At 53.8% G+C, this 15885-nt stretch overlaps 2 protein-coding genes across 2 annotated transcripts; both read right to left on the bottom strand.

The window, feature by feature from the left end:
* Window positions 1-7178: 7178 nt before the first annotated feature.
* LOC138064404 (multicilin-like) lies at window positions 7179-8521 on the bottom strand. The gene is made up of 3 exons (XM_068926712.1): window positions 8321-8521; window positions 8073-8183; window positions 7179-7592 (listed from the first exon to the last, which is right to left on the bottom strand). Exons 1-3 carry the CDS (start codon window positions 8519-8521, stop codon window positions 7179-7181), a joined length of 726 nt encoding a protein of 241 aa, XP_068782813.1.
* Window positions 8522-11871: 3350 nt separating this feature from the next.
* Window positions 11872-13554, bottom strand: LOC138064811 (cyclin-O-like). The gene is made up of 3 exons (XM_068928786.1): window positions 13303-13554; window positions 13004-13189; window positions 11872-12663 (listed from the first exon to the last, which is right to left on the bottom strand). The coding sequence occupies exons 1-3, from the start codon at window positions 13552-13554 to the stop codon at window positions 12178-12180; spliced, it is 924 nt and encodes a 307-aa protein (XP_068784887.1). The 3' UTR covers window positions 11872-12177.
* Between the last annotated feature and the right edge of the window lie 2331 nt (window positions 13555-15885).

Raw genomic sequence — 15885 nt, 5'->3', positions numbered from 1 at the left:
CTCCAGTTTCAATATTTTTTTCTATAGCTGCAGCTAATCCCTTTCATGCCCCTTCTTTTCCCTCTTAAGCATATTTCAGACTTCACAGAGAGGTGATTTTAAGAATAATCGTCTACTTGCATATGACTTATCAGTGGGGGTCCATGCTTGAAAATGTATTTGGATTCAATGGGAATATGAGTTTAACCTATGATAGCTATTTCTAAATAATTTCATATATGGGAACGTCCTCGAGAGCATACTGCAGGCTAATCTGGAGAGAAAAGCCAAAGCCCAGTGAAAAATGCACACATTTTTGTGCATCAAACCTACTATATCAAAAAGGCTCTGCCCACTGGCCCACAAGCATGGAGGCACCTCGGAGTAAGCCCTCTCATGTTCATCCTGGCTTGTCTTCAGAGTTGGCAGTTCCACTTGCACAGCATACACAGAGCCACCCTCCCCAGGCATCAGGATGCCTAGCTCCCCCTAAACCCCACCAAGACGCAGGAACTGCACAGCGGCTGTTCCTACAAAAGGGCAGCCTGTTTAAGCACTGAGACAAGCTCAGCCTCTGCTGGCTCCGCATCTTGGGGTGTCTTCATGTCTTCAGCAAGCCCCATTCATAGCTGCACTGGGAGAGCGCAAGGTGATGACCTAACTCCATACCTTCCCCTTTGCAGAGCCCCATAACTCAGAAATGAGCAGGAACAAGACTGTCCTAATACTGCCAGGTTTTGGTCTCCTTCCCACTGTAAGCAACTTTTCTTTCCATCTGCCCACAGCCTGCTCTAGGGCCTCTCATGATGCAGTCCAAAAGATGTGATAATATCAGCTTTGCAGTTTCGTAGGTTGTTTATTCCCCCCACGCCGTGCTAAAGTTCTTTAAAATGTGCATTAAATATGCACTTGATACTGCAGAATCTAGGCTGGCTCAGGTGCCTGTTAGCTTGTTCCACTGCCCTTATTCATGGGTATTCCTCCTCTCCAAATTGCATCACACTCCTTAAGGGGAAAAAAAAGGTACAAAGGGGAAAAACGGGGAGGGAGGGGGAGATGTTCCTGAAGATAGCTACTTCATAAAAAGCCTTCTCCTACTCCCTCTATTTCTCCTCTACATACTCACATCAGTCTCTGGTGAAGCTAAACTGAAAGGCCAGAAGAGTTCAACAGGAGGTTCCCAGCTGTCTTGCCCTCATGACCTCCTCTATAATCCCTTTTCTCCTGGCAATGCAACAGCCAAGGGTACGTTTTCTACATGGAAAGTAAGTTCAGACAGATTTCTCCTAGAAACCACATTTTCTTTAAAACAATCCAAAGCTGCTTCAAATGGGTTATTAGCTCATCTCCAAGCATTTTTAGTAATGCTGCCAAAGAAACAAAATTACATAGCCCAGACACTTCATCAGCCATAGTTAGGGTAGCCCAAGATCTGGATGTACAACATAAATCATAGGAACAAAAAATTTGCTTCACATAAAAATGGATGTTGATATACATGTTGCCAAATTTCTCTTTCAAATGCTGTTTTGATTATTATGGACAAGAAGATTATTCACAAAGGCTACTATGAATCAGTTTGAAGTATAACATCATACAAATTTAAAAAATAAAAAATTACAAGGAATCATATAAATACCTTAATTTTTAACTAAAGAAATGAACATAATCATGACCATAAATGACTTTTTTCGAGAAGAGTTCATTGATTTAAGTTTTTAATATGCAGATCCTAATTTTTTCACCTAAACTATTTACTACAAAACCTACAATTTGGTTTGTCATATGCTTCCTTCCCTCCTTCTCTTCCTCACACCCCTCTCCTTACTTCTAGCTCCAATATAGGCAAAGTGCAGACCTCCTAGAGCAAGGAGATCTACATCCAAAGCCAGAGTGGGCTCAGAGCATAGGAAATTGATAATAAACTGTTACAAAAAGACCAGAACAATTTGCAGGAAATCAAGACTCTGTCTCTCGTTTTGTCATAAACATATTTAGGTGACCTCTGTCAAATGGTGTCTCACCTCTCTCCCTCAGTTTTCCACCATACCCAGGAGATAAGGAGGTCCCTTCCCTCCCCCTCCCCCCCCCCGGCAGCTCTCCTATTTATTTGGAGTTGAAGAGGCTCTAGGCTAGCTTTTACACTGTGCATGTGCTGGGCACCATGGCATTGAGGTGCAGCATAGCTTGTGAGAATTGCAACCCCGTTAGGTTAAAGAGGAGAGCCCATAGCGGGTCTCCACCTGCACTGCTGCAAATGGGAGCTCACCTGATGTCTGTGGCAACCAAGCTCTCACCACAAAGCCCCAACAGTGGCTATTCATCATTCATGCCGCAAAGTGCTGAAAAAAGCGCTGCGTTTTAAGCTACAGAACATGCTGTGCACATGACAAAAAGGCATAAAAGTTAGGGTATTTCTACTACTTAAGGATATAGAAGAGAGAGTTGTAACTGTTAGTATCATTTATTTACCTTAAACACCTCCAAATTTGGCCAACTACTGCTAAGGTTTCCCAGCAATTCCTCCAGGGTGTGGAGGCTCTTCGCTGAGTCAAAGCACAGGTCACTGCAGTGACATTTCCCTGGGCTGAAAAGAGGGGAGTGAAAAATCACATTGTGCCGGCAGCATAGACTGCGTTGCCCTGCGTTGCCCTCACTAGACTCAGCGTTGCCCTCACGTGCCTGCAATGTGGCCCCTCGCTCCGAAACTCGTAACAGTCCATATAGAGGTGTTCAGGGAGACTGGTATAAAGGCTAATGCTGTTGGAAACCGTGAAGTATCCATTGGGGTGGGCTTTAGCCAACTACAGATATGAAACTCAATATGGGAGTCACTATCTGAAGTTGTAAGACCTATTCTGTAGAAGAGGTGAGGCTACGTAATGTAGAGATCTTCTGCATGCTTAGTATCTCTCAGTCTATGACAGAGAGATATGCAGTGGAGGATGTCTGATACATACCCCCACAGCGCAAAAGCATAGACTGTTGCCATAACTGTTTACTGGGTGAAAAAGAGAATAAACCTCAGAATTTCTAACTACTCTATTTTATAAGTGAGTTCTGTTTATAACTACATTGCTCACAGCAGTCCCAAATAAGCAATCCCTATACTTTACCAATAGAGATCACTCTGTGTGAATAAACTTGAAGACATTTATTAATTTTGATTTTTCTTAGTATTTTGTTGAAGAGTATAAAAGTAAATATTGAAAATAGGTAGTCATTTGCTATCAGAGTTTGAACAGGTGCTAGTTGCAAGGCAGACTTTAAGGCTGTTTCTCGTATACCTATGAAATAGTTGTGCCAAAGCAAACTACAGCCTCTTTTGACCTCACTAGCTTTAGTTGTTTGTTAAGACTGTACAATGCAAAATGTAAATAACGGCCACTGACCAGAAGTAAGTCAATGTTTAGAAAAGATGAAGAGGGCTGCTGCTGTCATATAAAACTGTCTGTAAAATATTTGTCTTTTCCCTGAAGTTAGACGTAGGTGTAATTTTCTTTATAAGAATACTCAAGAAAACAGGGGAAGAAAACTCAGTAAAATTCCATTTCTCTGCAATCACTGAATAAAAGAGCCAAAATCAATAGTAGCGCTTTGCTACCGCTGCCATCACAGCGTTGCTGTGCCACACACTGGCCTCCAGCTGATTACAGGCACCCAGGCCACCGCAGAGCCTGCCAGGGGCTGTGGCAAACCAGCTGGAGCGCCAGCCGAATCCTTCTTACAGAAGGTGGCGTCATATGCATGAAAGTTGTAGGAACCTGCGTGCTTCAAAAATGATGGTCAGTCAAATTAAATGTCACAAAATGTGTGCCTTTGCTTACGTACAAGTTCATATGAATACCAAAGAAAGTATATTTTTATTACGAACACAGGAAAAGTAGCTAAGTTTCGTGAACAGAAAACGTTTTTTCTTTCTGATATATTGAACAACCTAGCAGCCCCTGCAGGAAAGTGCCATGCCTCAAGCTAGCCGTGGACACTGCCTTTAGACCAGGAAACAGTAAATATTTCTAGAAAAGGGGCTGAGAAAGCTCAAGTCACTATTATACCAGTTGTCCTATGCCTTTTCTAAATACATCCGCCCAGGTCCTTTTTTCCCTTGCCATCTTGAGGAAACCTAAAATTATTGACCTAACACACACACACACACACATTTACTAAAAGAAAGTCCCTCTTTCTAGTATTCCTTCTTATTCATGCTATATCTTGAGGTCTAGTCTCGTGTTTTAATTTACATTTAAAGATTCTACCCAGTGAAGAACATAGGTTAGGTGCCCCCAACAAGGCTCATGTGGAATTGAGGTGTTTATATTCAAAATACGGTCCTTAAGCCCTTTCCCTGGCACCTCTCAAATTAAAGAATATTTCTGCTTCACCTCAAAGTGTCTCAGTTGTCTGCAGTTCTGCCACCCCTCGGAGGAGTTTGGCCCCCACTGCTGACACCATCTGTCGGGCAGCAAAACCTGCCCTCCCCAGGGGCAAGGGAAAGCAGAAGAGGCTTTCTCAGTCTGCGTAGCACTAATGACAGGACCTGGGCTCACAAAATGCCGTTGCAAATACTTTATTTTAAAAACATCACTATGCAGTTGCTGTCTTCCCATCCCACACACACCCTGTAAGCCCCAGGGGCTAAATGCTTTTCTTATTTATTCCTAGTTAACCATGAAGCATCTGAGGTGGGTAGGCTTCTGCCCTGGGCTGGCCAGCTCCCTTAATGCCTTGCGTGGACCATACACCACCAGCGCGTCTGAGGAAATCGCAGTGAACATAAATCAGACAGCAGCGCATTCCTCAGTCCATCGTGCCTGCACATGGGGTGGCTCTGCCCTATGCATTATTGGTATAGATCCTGCCCCATACACCAAACATAAAGCCGGATCTGTTTGAACTCTAGGAGGCTTCCTAAGCATACGCAAAGCTTCCTGGGGCACAAGGTCCTGGTCTTGGTGGACTTCTGACTCCTCCAGGAATCAGCGCTGATGGGACAACTGTGTAGCCCATGCACGGGGAAAGGAGCCAAGCTTCATCCCCTTCTATCCCACCGCCTCCTGCCTGACGGAAAGACAAAGAACAGTGGGAGCTCTTTTAAATTAGTGTTGGTGAAAGCAGTTGTTGAGCTGCTTTAATCTGTGCAAGAGCTTTGTCCACTTTTTATGAAGATCCTGTATGGAAGGGAAAGGACAAGTATGATTTCACAGTACACATTTATAGTTTAAACCATATGTATTTAGTATAACACTATAAACATACAATGTTACATACCAAACACCTTTTCCTTTTACCAGGTATGTATCCATGTGTCTTATGAGTCTCAGTGAGCAGCAGCTTGGTCTGATTAGCTAATTATCAGCCTGTCCAAATAATAAGGATGATTTAAAAAAAAAATAGAAAGAAACAAAGACATCTGTGATCATTTTCTATTACTTTTAGATCACAACTGAAAGCTAATCAGTAGTTAACACCATGAATAACAATAATCAATGGAAACTTTTAAACAGGCTATCTGCAAAAATAAGTGGGTAAAAGTGTGTTTATAGTTCTGGAAAGATTTGAAGTAGCAGCAAAAACAGCAGTGATAATCCAACAAGGTGACTGTTTTATTGTTGCCTCCTACCGGAATTTTACAGTTTTTTCAGGTCACTTTATTTCTGAGGAATTAATATGCTTATGAGAATTACAGAGATATGCACACCAGACATTTTGCGTTTAACCTCATAAAACATGCGGAGAAGAATTGTAGATATTTATACAAGTGGCCTGATGTTATCAGTTTATTCCCTGTTGAATTCAGTGCAGCCTGAAAGGTTTTGCTCTCCTGTCCACTGCAGGACCAGAGCTTTCACACAGCCTTTCTGCCTAGGTGGCAAAGATCTTCTCCTGGAAAACAAAGGGCTCTGGACTGAGCCAAGGCTGAGCCATCGACATCCCAGGCAGTGCTTCAGCACCTCTCCTGACGGAAAATGTCCATGCCACAGGTGCAATTAATGAAGAACCTTCACAGTCTCCACACAACGACATGTTGTGCTGGTGGTAAGAACCATTCTCATTTTTAATACAGCCTTTGCTTGCCATAAACACAACACTACGTGCAGGGTTACAGCTCTCCTAAGTAACCTTCCTCTGAGATCATGAGGTGGTGCTGCTCATGCTGTCACTTTAACTGCCGTACAAGTATATTACTGTTTGCTTGCTGTTAATGCACATGGACCTGTGCAAGAATACTGAAAATCTGAGTACTGAGAAGTAGAAAAACTGGTAATTTCACGGATATAAAATCTCAGCTAAGCTATCCTGGGTAGAGCATCATGTCTTCATTCACTTACATGCCAGGAAAAAGGAAACTTCAGGGACTGTTTCAAGTATGGTGTCAGCATTTCAGCTTCAAACCAGCAGGTGCAAGTGAAATGTAACTGCTCAGAACATTTTACTTCTCTTTGCTTGAAATAATACCACTGGATGTTAACCGCAGCATGTTTTATCCTGAAGTTTTTTGCCTGAGCACATCGAGCAAGGTAAACTGTGCAGATGCTCAGGTTTCACTATTTTTGCACTAACGAAAGCAAATATGCATACCTGATGCAAAACACTGCTTACATTAAATCAAATGATATAAATGACAATCTTAAGCACTATCTAATCAACATATCGGGTGCAAGAATACACCTATAGTTGCACACACGAGTGACAATACGTGCAATTTTTGTAGACTGTCTAGGTTTAATATTCCTTGATTGAGAATTTGTATCACGTTTAACCTACTTTGGGTGGTGTATTAATTTCAACACACACACCATCCACAATCACTACCCCATATTCTTCTATCTGACTGAGCAAAACCTGTGGATAAAGCTGGGCAGCTTTTCATTTAAGGGCATCTCAGTAGTCATTACATTCATTAACAAATTATTGAAGGCGAGTTACCAACTCCAAAAACACAGCCCCGTGTAAGAACTTGCCACAAGCTACAGCTGCACCGCCCAAGGCCTTCAGGAACGAAAGCAAATGCCTTTGCTGTCTTGCAGTGCGTACGTGCAGTGCGTTTTCATTCGCATCCCCTCCAGCCTCCAGAAACAGAAAAAGCCTTAATACCCGTTTTCGGCGAGGAAGAGCGGCCCGAAGGAAGGGGGCGCGTCCCCCCGAGAGCAGGCGCCCCGGGAGCCCCTCGCCGCCGGGGCGGGCCGGGCCGGGGGCGCTCAGCGCGGCACCCAGCGGAAGCGGTAGCCGCCGCCGGCCGTGCGCAGGCTGAAGGCGCTGCCCTGCGGGAAGGCCAGCGTGCGGATGCTGCCCGCCTGCCCCAGCGCCGTGTGCAGGCAGCCGCCCTCCTCCGGCACGTCGCCGCCGGGGCGCGGGGCGGCGTGGCCGGTGCACAGCCCGTGGAAGGCGCCGTGCAGCTCCGGGGCCCGCCGCGGCCGCTTGGGCTCCGGGCCGTGGCCGAGGCTGCGCAGGGCGGCGCGGCACTTGTCCGACACCTGGCGCAGCATGGTGTCCACCCCGGCGGGCTCCTCGCGCCGCTCCGGCGGGGCGCCCCAGCTCCCCGGCACGGCGGTGGCAGTGGCAGGAGGAGGAGGAAGGGCCGCCCCGTCGGGGCACTGCGGCTGCACCAGCCTCTGCCGGCGAGAGACAGCGCCGCTTCGGCGGGCTGCGCTGCACCCCGCCGTCCTCTCTCGTCCCGCACCGCCCTGACCCGCACAAACCCATCCGGCTCTGCCCCATCCCGTCACGCACCGCTCGGTCCTGCACTGCCCCATCCCCTTCCGTCCCGTCCCGTCCCATCCCACAGCGCCCCATCCCACACCACCCCACACTGCTCGTCCTCCTCCCCCATCTCATCCCGTCCCGCACTATCCTGTCCTGCACCTGCCCGTCCCATCCCGCACTGCACCACCCCATCCCGTCCCGCTGTGCACCCCCTTGCACCCCCCACACTGCCCCATCCCGTCGGGCCCTGCAGCACACCGCCCCCACCGCACCACGCTGCCCCATCCCACGCGGCCCTGCCCTGTCCCTCACACCCCCCGCCATGCCCCACTGCCCCCCGAGGGGCCAGCTGGGCCGTGCGGCAGCCGGGCCAGGCCGGCAGCACTCACGTCAAGCACGGCAGCCAGCTGCCTGGCCTGGCTCGCCAGCTCCTTCAGCTGCACGTTGCTCTCCCTCAGCAACGTGAGCTCTTCCTGCCTCCGCGCGAGCGTCTCCCGGAGCTGTGAAGGAGAAGCAGGACAGGGAAGTCTGGGACAGCCCCACCGCCCCTGGCGTGGGGGGACACTGCGGCCACCACAGCAGGATGCTGGAGAGAGAAATTGCTTTGGGCTCTCGGGGAGCATTTCTGAGTCCTTACCTGGCTATTTTCTTCCAGGGCATCTCCCAGTGCTTTCTCATGCTGGTTCGCTATGTCCCTCCAGTACAGTTTGGGGGAAGGCAAGCTTTGCAGGGGCAGCTGCGGCAGAGCGCTGCTCTCCAGCTGCGGGGCACAGGGGCTGAAGGCCACATCCTCGCCAAGTGAGAAATCAAAGTCAGCGGAGGCCAGCGGCGGTGGCATTAAGGCGGATGCCTCTAGAAGGGAAATCCACAGGCGTTAGGGTAGAAAAGGTTCCCACGTCCTCTCTTCCCGCTAGCTGTAACACACCATCTCTACACTGAGCATCTGCCCCAGTCGTTACACCCAGGCATGCTTTTACTCTACCACGGCAGCTGCGTGCCCTAAACCTGTGTGAAGTTCATCTTACATCTCTTTGGTTCGTTGCAGAGGGGAGGGATATAAAGAGCTACGTGTCAGCCCAGGTCTCTCTACAGAGGACCGGGGAGGTGAACTCTCTTACGGACTGTCCCACGGTTAAATAGGTGTGCAGGTGAATGGGTATGCAAAAACCCCAAAACAAAACCAAAGAAGCATGAGAGAGGACCGATTGCAGCACCTGGGCACAGCAGGACTACTGATTCGCAGGCACAGGCATGTTTGGCTCACGTAAGAAAAAAATACTTGCCAGATATAAAATCATCCACAGCATCTGTGAACACCTGAAAATCAAAGTCCGGTTCATCCTGCGAGCAGTAACCCTGGAAGAGGTGAATGAAACATGCCTGTGAGCAGGGCCCATGGCTCAGACCTGCAAGGCCTCCTTGCCATGGCTTGGCCCGTGTTGAACGTGGCTGGGCATAACACACCGCCAAGCGCCTTGCGCCGCTCTCAGCCTTGGCCTGGGCCTCCGTTCCCAAGGCTGTGACACCCCAGAGCATGGGGAGCAGAAGTGACTGCTACCTGCCCTGCCCTCGCTGCCCCCCGAGGCTGCAGCCGTCGGCGGACAGCGTGTGCCACGTGCAGGCCTGCCCGGGGTCACGGCTCCAGAAACGCCTCTTGCCCCTGGCAGCAGGGCAGCTCCCTGCAGGCAGCCCCAAAGCAGCGCCTGGCACGGGGAGGCACCTCCTAGGGGAGCGCGCACAGGAAAGATCTCTGCCTGCGTCTCCCAGAAACTGCCTCCAACACCTCTGCAAGGTGCCTCGCAAGTCTGCGGCTTGTGCCAAAGAGCTGCACCAAGGGATAGGGCTTAAAGAAATCCCAGGGGGTGCTACAGATGCGCCGACACACGCGTTAGCAGGAGGGAGAAGGTTCTGTCCCCTGAGATGAGGGTGAAAGCGCAGCTTGTCAGCGTCACAGAGCACGGCAGGTTCCCCCGGGCTCTTCCCCATCAGCGCGGACTGCGCTAATTTTGGGGCCCCGCGAAGAGCGCCCCCGCCGTGGCATAAGAACTGCCCGGCCGTTGCACAGTAGCTGTGCCCGTTTCACGGGTGGGGAGGCCCGAGGCCGGGCAGGGCGCAGCACCCACCGGTGAGGCCGAGGGCTCGGTCCCCTCGGGGAGCCCCGCGCGGGGCTGCTCCCCCGGCACGGCGAGCGGCAGCGCCCGCTGCCCCGACGGGGCGGCCCGGTGGCACCGGGGCCGTGCAGGCCGGTGGAAGGCCGGGGGGCGGCCGAGCCCCGCTCCCGCCGCCGCCGCTGCCCGCCTGCCTCGGCCCGGGGTTACCTGGTGCGCGGCTGCGGGGCCGGCCGGGAGGACGCGGGTGCTCGTCGCCAAATCCTGCCAGTCGCCGGGGCCAAGCGCTGGGGTCCGGGGCGGGGAGGAAGGACAAGGACAGAGAGGGGTGAGGAGCCGGCGAGGCGGCGCGGGGGAAGGCAGGGGCCGCGAAGGGGCTTTGCTGCTGCGACCCGGCGTGGGAGAACTCACCGGGGGCGGCGGCGGCGGCGGCGGCGGCGGGGGGAGGCGGCGGCGGGCGCGGGGCGGCGGAGGGGGGAGGCGGCGGCGGCGGGCGCGGGGCGGTGGGGCCGGGGCGGCGGGGAGGCGGCGGCGGGGCTGGGGGCGAGCGGGGGCCCGGCGCCGCCGGGGGGGGCCCCGCCGCCCCGCCGCCGCCGCCGCCGCCCGGGGGGGCCCCGCCGAGCCGACCCGGCTTCTTGGCGAGGCGGGCGGGCAGGTCCTGGACCGTGTTGGGGCAGATGCTGCCGAAGGCCCTGCGGCCGCCCTGCTGCATGGTGCCGCCTCGCCTCGCCTCGCCGCCCCGGCCCCGGCCCCGGCCCCGGCCCCGCGCTCACCGCTCGGCGCCGCCCCGCCGGCGCGGGCGCGCAGCGGGGGATGCGGCGGGCTGCGCGCCCGCCTTTCCCCTCCCTCCGCCGAGGCGCGGAAGCGCCGCCCGTGCCCCGCGCTGCCCGGCCGCCCGCGCCCGCGCAGCCCTTCCCCGCGCCCGCGGAGCGGCGGGCCGCGCTGCCGGGAGGGAGGGCAACGGCCCCACACCCGGGAACGCGGGGAGCGGCTGCCTCCTGCCGGGGCGGACGCCCGGGCCCGCCGCGCAGCGCGGCACCTCCGCGGGGGGCTGGCGGGCAGCCTGGGCTGGGCTACGCGCCCCTGGGCCCGGCCAGGCGAAGAGGCGAAGTCGCCGCTCGAGAGCTGAACCCGGCCCTGGGCAGCCTTCAGCCCCGAGCGGCCACCCCTGCCCGCGCCTCGCCCCCTCTGCGGCCCCCCGCAGGCTGGGTTTTCAAGTCAACACAGGCTTGATTTTTCCAAGCCTTTTTATGCTTTAGCTAAGAGCATTTGTTAAATGCTAAGTTAAGCATACGCAGGAGGAGTAAAAGGGATCAGTCCGTGGTATCTTGACTCAGCGTAGCCACACGTTGGGAAAGGGCCCTTCCCCCTGAAATCACTGAAGTGACTCAGAAAGGCGAAAGTGACCGGTCGTATGTTGTGGTGTGCTCGGAGGTACTTTCTGACCTAGCAGTTTTGACATGCAGTAAGCTCTCCTAATTTTGCTTGAATAATTAAAGCTAGATATTGAAGTGCAACCCGTTCGCCCATTTCGTGCTGCCTTGAAACGCATGCAACTTGGGGGCCAACTTATAAATTGTACCAGTTTTAGATATGTATATGCTGTTTTAACGTCACCTCTGTGCAGAGATAAAGATGCAATAAAAAGGAAGAACAAAATATGTTGCTGTGTTACACCTTTTTTCTTCCCTTTAGTTTTTCTCATGTTGTGGTGCCTTTGCAGTTGTGTTATTATTTAACATTTTATTTTCTTACGTCGTAAAACTCTTTTTTTTTGCAGAACCATTACCGGGACAGTGCATGTCAGCTTTAAATGGAGAATGTTACCATCGTGCATAATTATTTTGCAGAGGTTGGAATTAACTCTTGAGGTCAACTCATTGTGTGCCAATGCATTTCCCCTCGCAGATGTGCACGCACCCCGCAAGCAAATAAACAAGTACAGGTGACAAGTGGGAAAGCGTTTATTAAATGCGCATTTGGTTCTTCCACCTGTTCCAGTGCCGTTATCTTTATGAACCACCTTCCAAATAAATAAATAACACAGTACTTGAGATTGTGTATATGTACACACTGGATGTAAAAAAAAAAAAGTCTGTCAGTGCAATGGCCGTAGAATAGCAGCGTGCAAAATGTGATCTAACTTTTAAAACTCGAATGACGCTCGTGCTTCGTTGATTAACCACGAAATCAACTCTACGGAGTACGGATAATACAGACAACATATGAGTCAACGTCGAGTCAACTAAGCGCAAGCCTAAGGCAAATACTGTCTCTTCTCGAGGTACGCCGCGGGCAGCGGCCGTGCCGCGGGCGCGGCGCAGCGGCAGGGAGGCGGCAGCGCGCACGGCCCCGGCCGCCCCAGGCCCCGGCGGCGCTGCCCCGCTCAGGCGCCGCCTCGCAGCCGCGGGCACCTCTCGGAGATGCCGGGGGGCAGCACATGGGGCAGGGACTCCCCGTTCAGCGACACCAGGAGCTGCAGCTCGTCCATGCAGTCCCGCAGCAGCCCCTCCGGGTAGCCGCTGATGTGCAGGTCCAGGGGCGTGTGGTGCTGCAGCAGCCGGTCGGCCAGCCCCAGGGTGCAGATGGCCAGCAGGGACGGGGCGTACTTGGTGAAGGCGTAGTCGGCCAGGCTGAGCTCGGCTACGCCCCGGGCCAGGCTGCGGGCGTCGTTGGCCTCCGCCGCGTCGGCGCCGCGGGCGGCGATGCGCACCTGCGTGAAGTGCTCCAGGAAGAAGCTGATGGTGGGCGCCGCCAGGCTGAACTGCAGCTTGTGCAGCACGATGCACTCGAGGTTGCAGAGCTGCTGGCGGGTGAAGGCATCGCAGCAGAGGGCGAGGAGCTCCTTCACCCTGGGCGGGTGCACCTCCACCTGCGGGGCACACAAGCGGCAGGGGCGTTGCGGGGCGCCGGGCCGCCGGCGGCCAGGGGCGGACGCCCGCTCCCCCGCAGCAGCGCGGCCGCGGGAGCAGCGCGGCGGGAAAGGGCGCAACGCCCTGGCCTCAGCGCGGCGCGGCTGACCTCGGGCAGCACCTGCTTTGCGTTGCCAGGGGCACAGAAGAAGGTCGCACAGAATCCAGCGACGGGAGGCAAACGCACCCGGGTCCCCCCTCGGGCTGCTGCCGCTGCCGCCCCGCGGGGGCGGCGCGGAGCGGAGAAAAGCCGGGCGCGCCGGCAGCAGCGGCCGCGGGGGGCCGGGGCCGGGGCCGTACCTGCTTGCAGGCGATGAGGAGCGCCGTCACCCCCAGGAGCTGGAAGCAGTCGGCGGCCACGGGCGTGGTGGCGAGGAAGCGGTCGAGGATGTTGACGGCGAGGCAGAGGGCCTCGAAGGAGAGGCCGAAGTGCCGGTGCACGGGGATGAGCCAGCTGACGAGCCTGCAGCGCGCCTCCGCCGTCACCTGCGGCACGGGCAGGGGCGCGGGGGGCTCAGCGCGCCGCCCCCCGCCGCCGCCGCCCGTCCACCCGGCCGCGCCCCGCCGCCGCCGCCGCCGCCGCCGCCGCCGGCCCCCACCTGCGGCTGCCGGGCGAGCGGCTCCCGCGGCTGGAAGCGGCTCTCCAGCCCCTTGCGGGAGCGGTACCAGCTCTCGCCGTACTCGCGGAAAGCCTGCAGCTCCAGCGGGCCGTCCCCCGCCGTGGCCACCACCGCCGCCGCAGCCGCCCGACGCCGCCGCCGCTTGGCCGGGGGCCGCGGGCAGCCGCCGCCGCCCCGCCGCCCCGGGGAGGCGCCGCGCCGCCCGCCGCCGCCGCCCGCCGAGGTGACCATGGCGGCGGCGCGGCCCGACGGCGGCGGCGGCGGCTATTTGAGGGCGGGCGGCGGGGGCGGCCCGGCCCGGCCCGGCCCGTTGACATCAGCGCCGCTCTCCCGGGGAAAGGCCCGCCCCGCGGCGCTGCCACCCGCCCCGCCGCCCGGGGACGCGGGGAGCCCGTCCCGTCGGTGCTGCCCGACGGCGGCGTTAGAGCAAAGCGCCGCGGACAGCGGCCCCAAACGGCGGGCTGCGGGCGGCTGCGTTTAGCAAGCCGAGAAGGAACTGAGCTACAAAAACGCGTTGCCCTCTTGCGAGGCGTGTCACCAGCTGGAGTGAGACCCTGTGCCACCACGGCTAGAAGCGCAGTGCCTCCACCTGCCACTGCCTGGGCAGGGAACCGCGGCCGAGTCACCGCAGGGCCAGAAAACACCCCCCGAAGAGCTGTGCCCAGCGCCGTCCCTTCTCTCAGGGAGGGCAGGCGAAACAAATCGGACAGAAGCGCTGTAAAGCCTGTCACGGCTGAGCCTGAGCCTGAGCCTGAGCCTGAGCCTCACCGGCTGCAGCGGCCGGACTTGCCATTTTGCCGCTTCTCAAGTAAATGACCGATGAGCGCCGCCCCCTAGCGGTTATCTCAAGCCGGTGCGCTTTCATAGCGGCGGCCTGCTCGCCCCGTGCTGCCTCTCCGTTTGATGTCACCATGATATACCCCACCGTAAATGAAAAGGGAAAATATTAAGAACGCCAGGGTTCTCCTGGGGAGCTGGAAGCTCAACTCCACTTCTATCTATTGACTATATAGATAGTCTATGTATTGTCAATATATTATATGACTATATATATTGACAGAGCACCATTTCAGACAGCAGGAAATCAGAATGTTTTTGTGTGAACACTGGTTTATAGAAGCACAGTTGAGGCCAGCCATGGCTATGTTACCAGATATATATGATCTGCTGAGCTAAACACTGGAAAAGACTTGTAGAAGGAAATGAAAGATCTGGGTCGAATGAGGGGGAGAAATCAATGGAAAAGGGAAGAGACAAGTTCAAGCAGCGACTGAACCAAAACAGGAGGAGAGGGGAGGAGACGGGAATGCTGCAGCTCGAGTGTCGGAGCAGGAAACAAGTGGATGTACAGCGATGGATGCGGCAAGCTACCTTCAAAAAAAAATGCACCCCAAAGCCACTATTGTGACTCTGTTGAGAAAGGTCCCTTGATTTCGATCTCGTATCTGACAAGTGCTTTGAGAAAAGCAGCAAGAAGGTGTTACGGAAGAATACATTCAATAAATGGAACAAAACTGAACGTTCATGCACCCCGAAAGAGCACAGGTCCAAGCGCTGCTGGCATCATCATGGGAGCAGAAAGCAAATGGAGTCTTTGCAGCGTATCTTTAACATTTTTAAGTAACTCTTCTTCTGTGTATACCACAGTTTGACCCATTCCAGGACTTCTGCGGAAATCAGGAGAGTAAGTGATTTCCTACTTTTTACAAGAAAACCCTTTAAAAATAACTCAAAAAAAATACTTGTTCAAAAGATCACTAAGCGGGGTATGCTACAGAAACACGTAAACAATGCCTCTTCCCAGCGCTACAGAACTTTGAATTTCAACATTATCATATACATGGAATAAAAAGTATATGTTCATCACAGTTAAATAAGGGAGAACTCAAGTACACTGAAATATATTTCCAAACTGCATTTCAGAAAGATACAAATCAAAAGCTTCCCCCAGAACATTCACAAAATTAGGAAAACATTCACCTGAAATTTCAGTGGGTTGCAGATTTAATCTTTTATTTACAGGTAATTCAATTTGTAGTTACTTTTTATATCTAATGCCTCTGATAAGAAAGAACGTGTCTAGAAAGAGTGCAAAATTGGCATTTTAGGGTCAAAAGACCCTTAACTGCTTAAGTTTTTGCTTTTATAAATGTTGGTATACTTAGTAATTAAAAAATACACTTCCTGATGTTTCTAGGAAGTCTGAACAGCCACTAGTTCATCACAATTCATGCAAGAATAACAGAGGAAATGTGATTACTTTTTCCACAGAGTTCTTAATAAATTACTAGCAGGTAAGCTTGCCTCTCCTGGAAGTGATTGTGATAACGTCTAGAAGTCGTTTTACTTTCGTCTTACGTTTTCCTTTCAGCACAGCAGTACCACTTGTGCTATGGCAGTCTGCTGGATAGCTCAGTGTATGCTGCCGGGTCTCTTTCAAGATCGTGCATTTTCCTCAACTGCCGTTTTTGCCAGAGCACACTATTAACCTCTGCTACATGAAACCAGTGTTGTTTAGATGAACGAATCTTTTGCATAGCGCACACTGAGTTCATATGTTTG

The sequence above is a fragment of the Struthio camelus genome, chromosome Z, assembly GCF_040807025.1.
Source record: "Struthio camelus isolate bStrCam1 chromosome Z, bStrCam1.hap1, whole genome shotgun sequence".
Classification (NCBI taxonomy): domain Eukaryota; kingdom Metazoa; phylum Chordata; class Aves; order Struthioniformes; family Struthionidae; genus Struthio; species Struthio camelus.
This window is presented reverse-complemented; position numbering and strand designations above follow the sequence as displayed.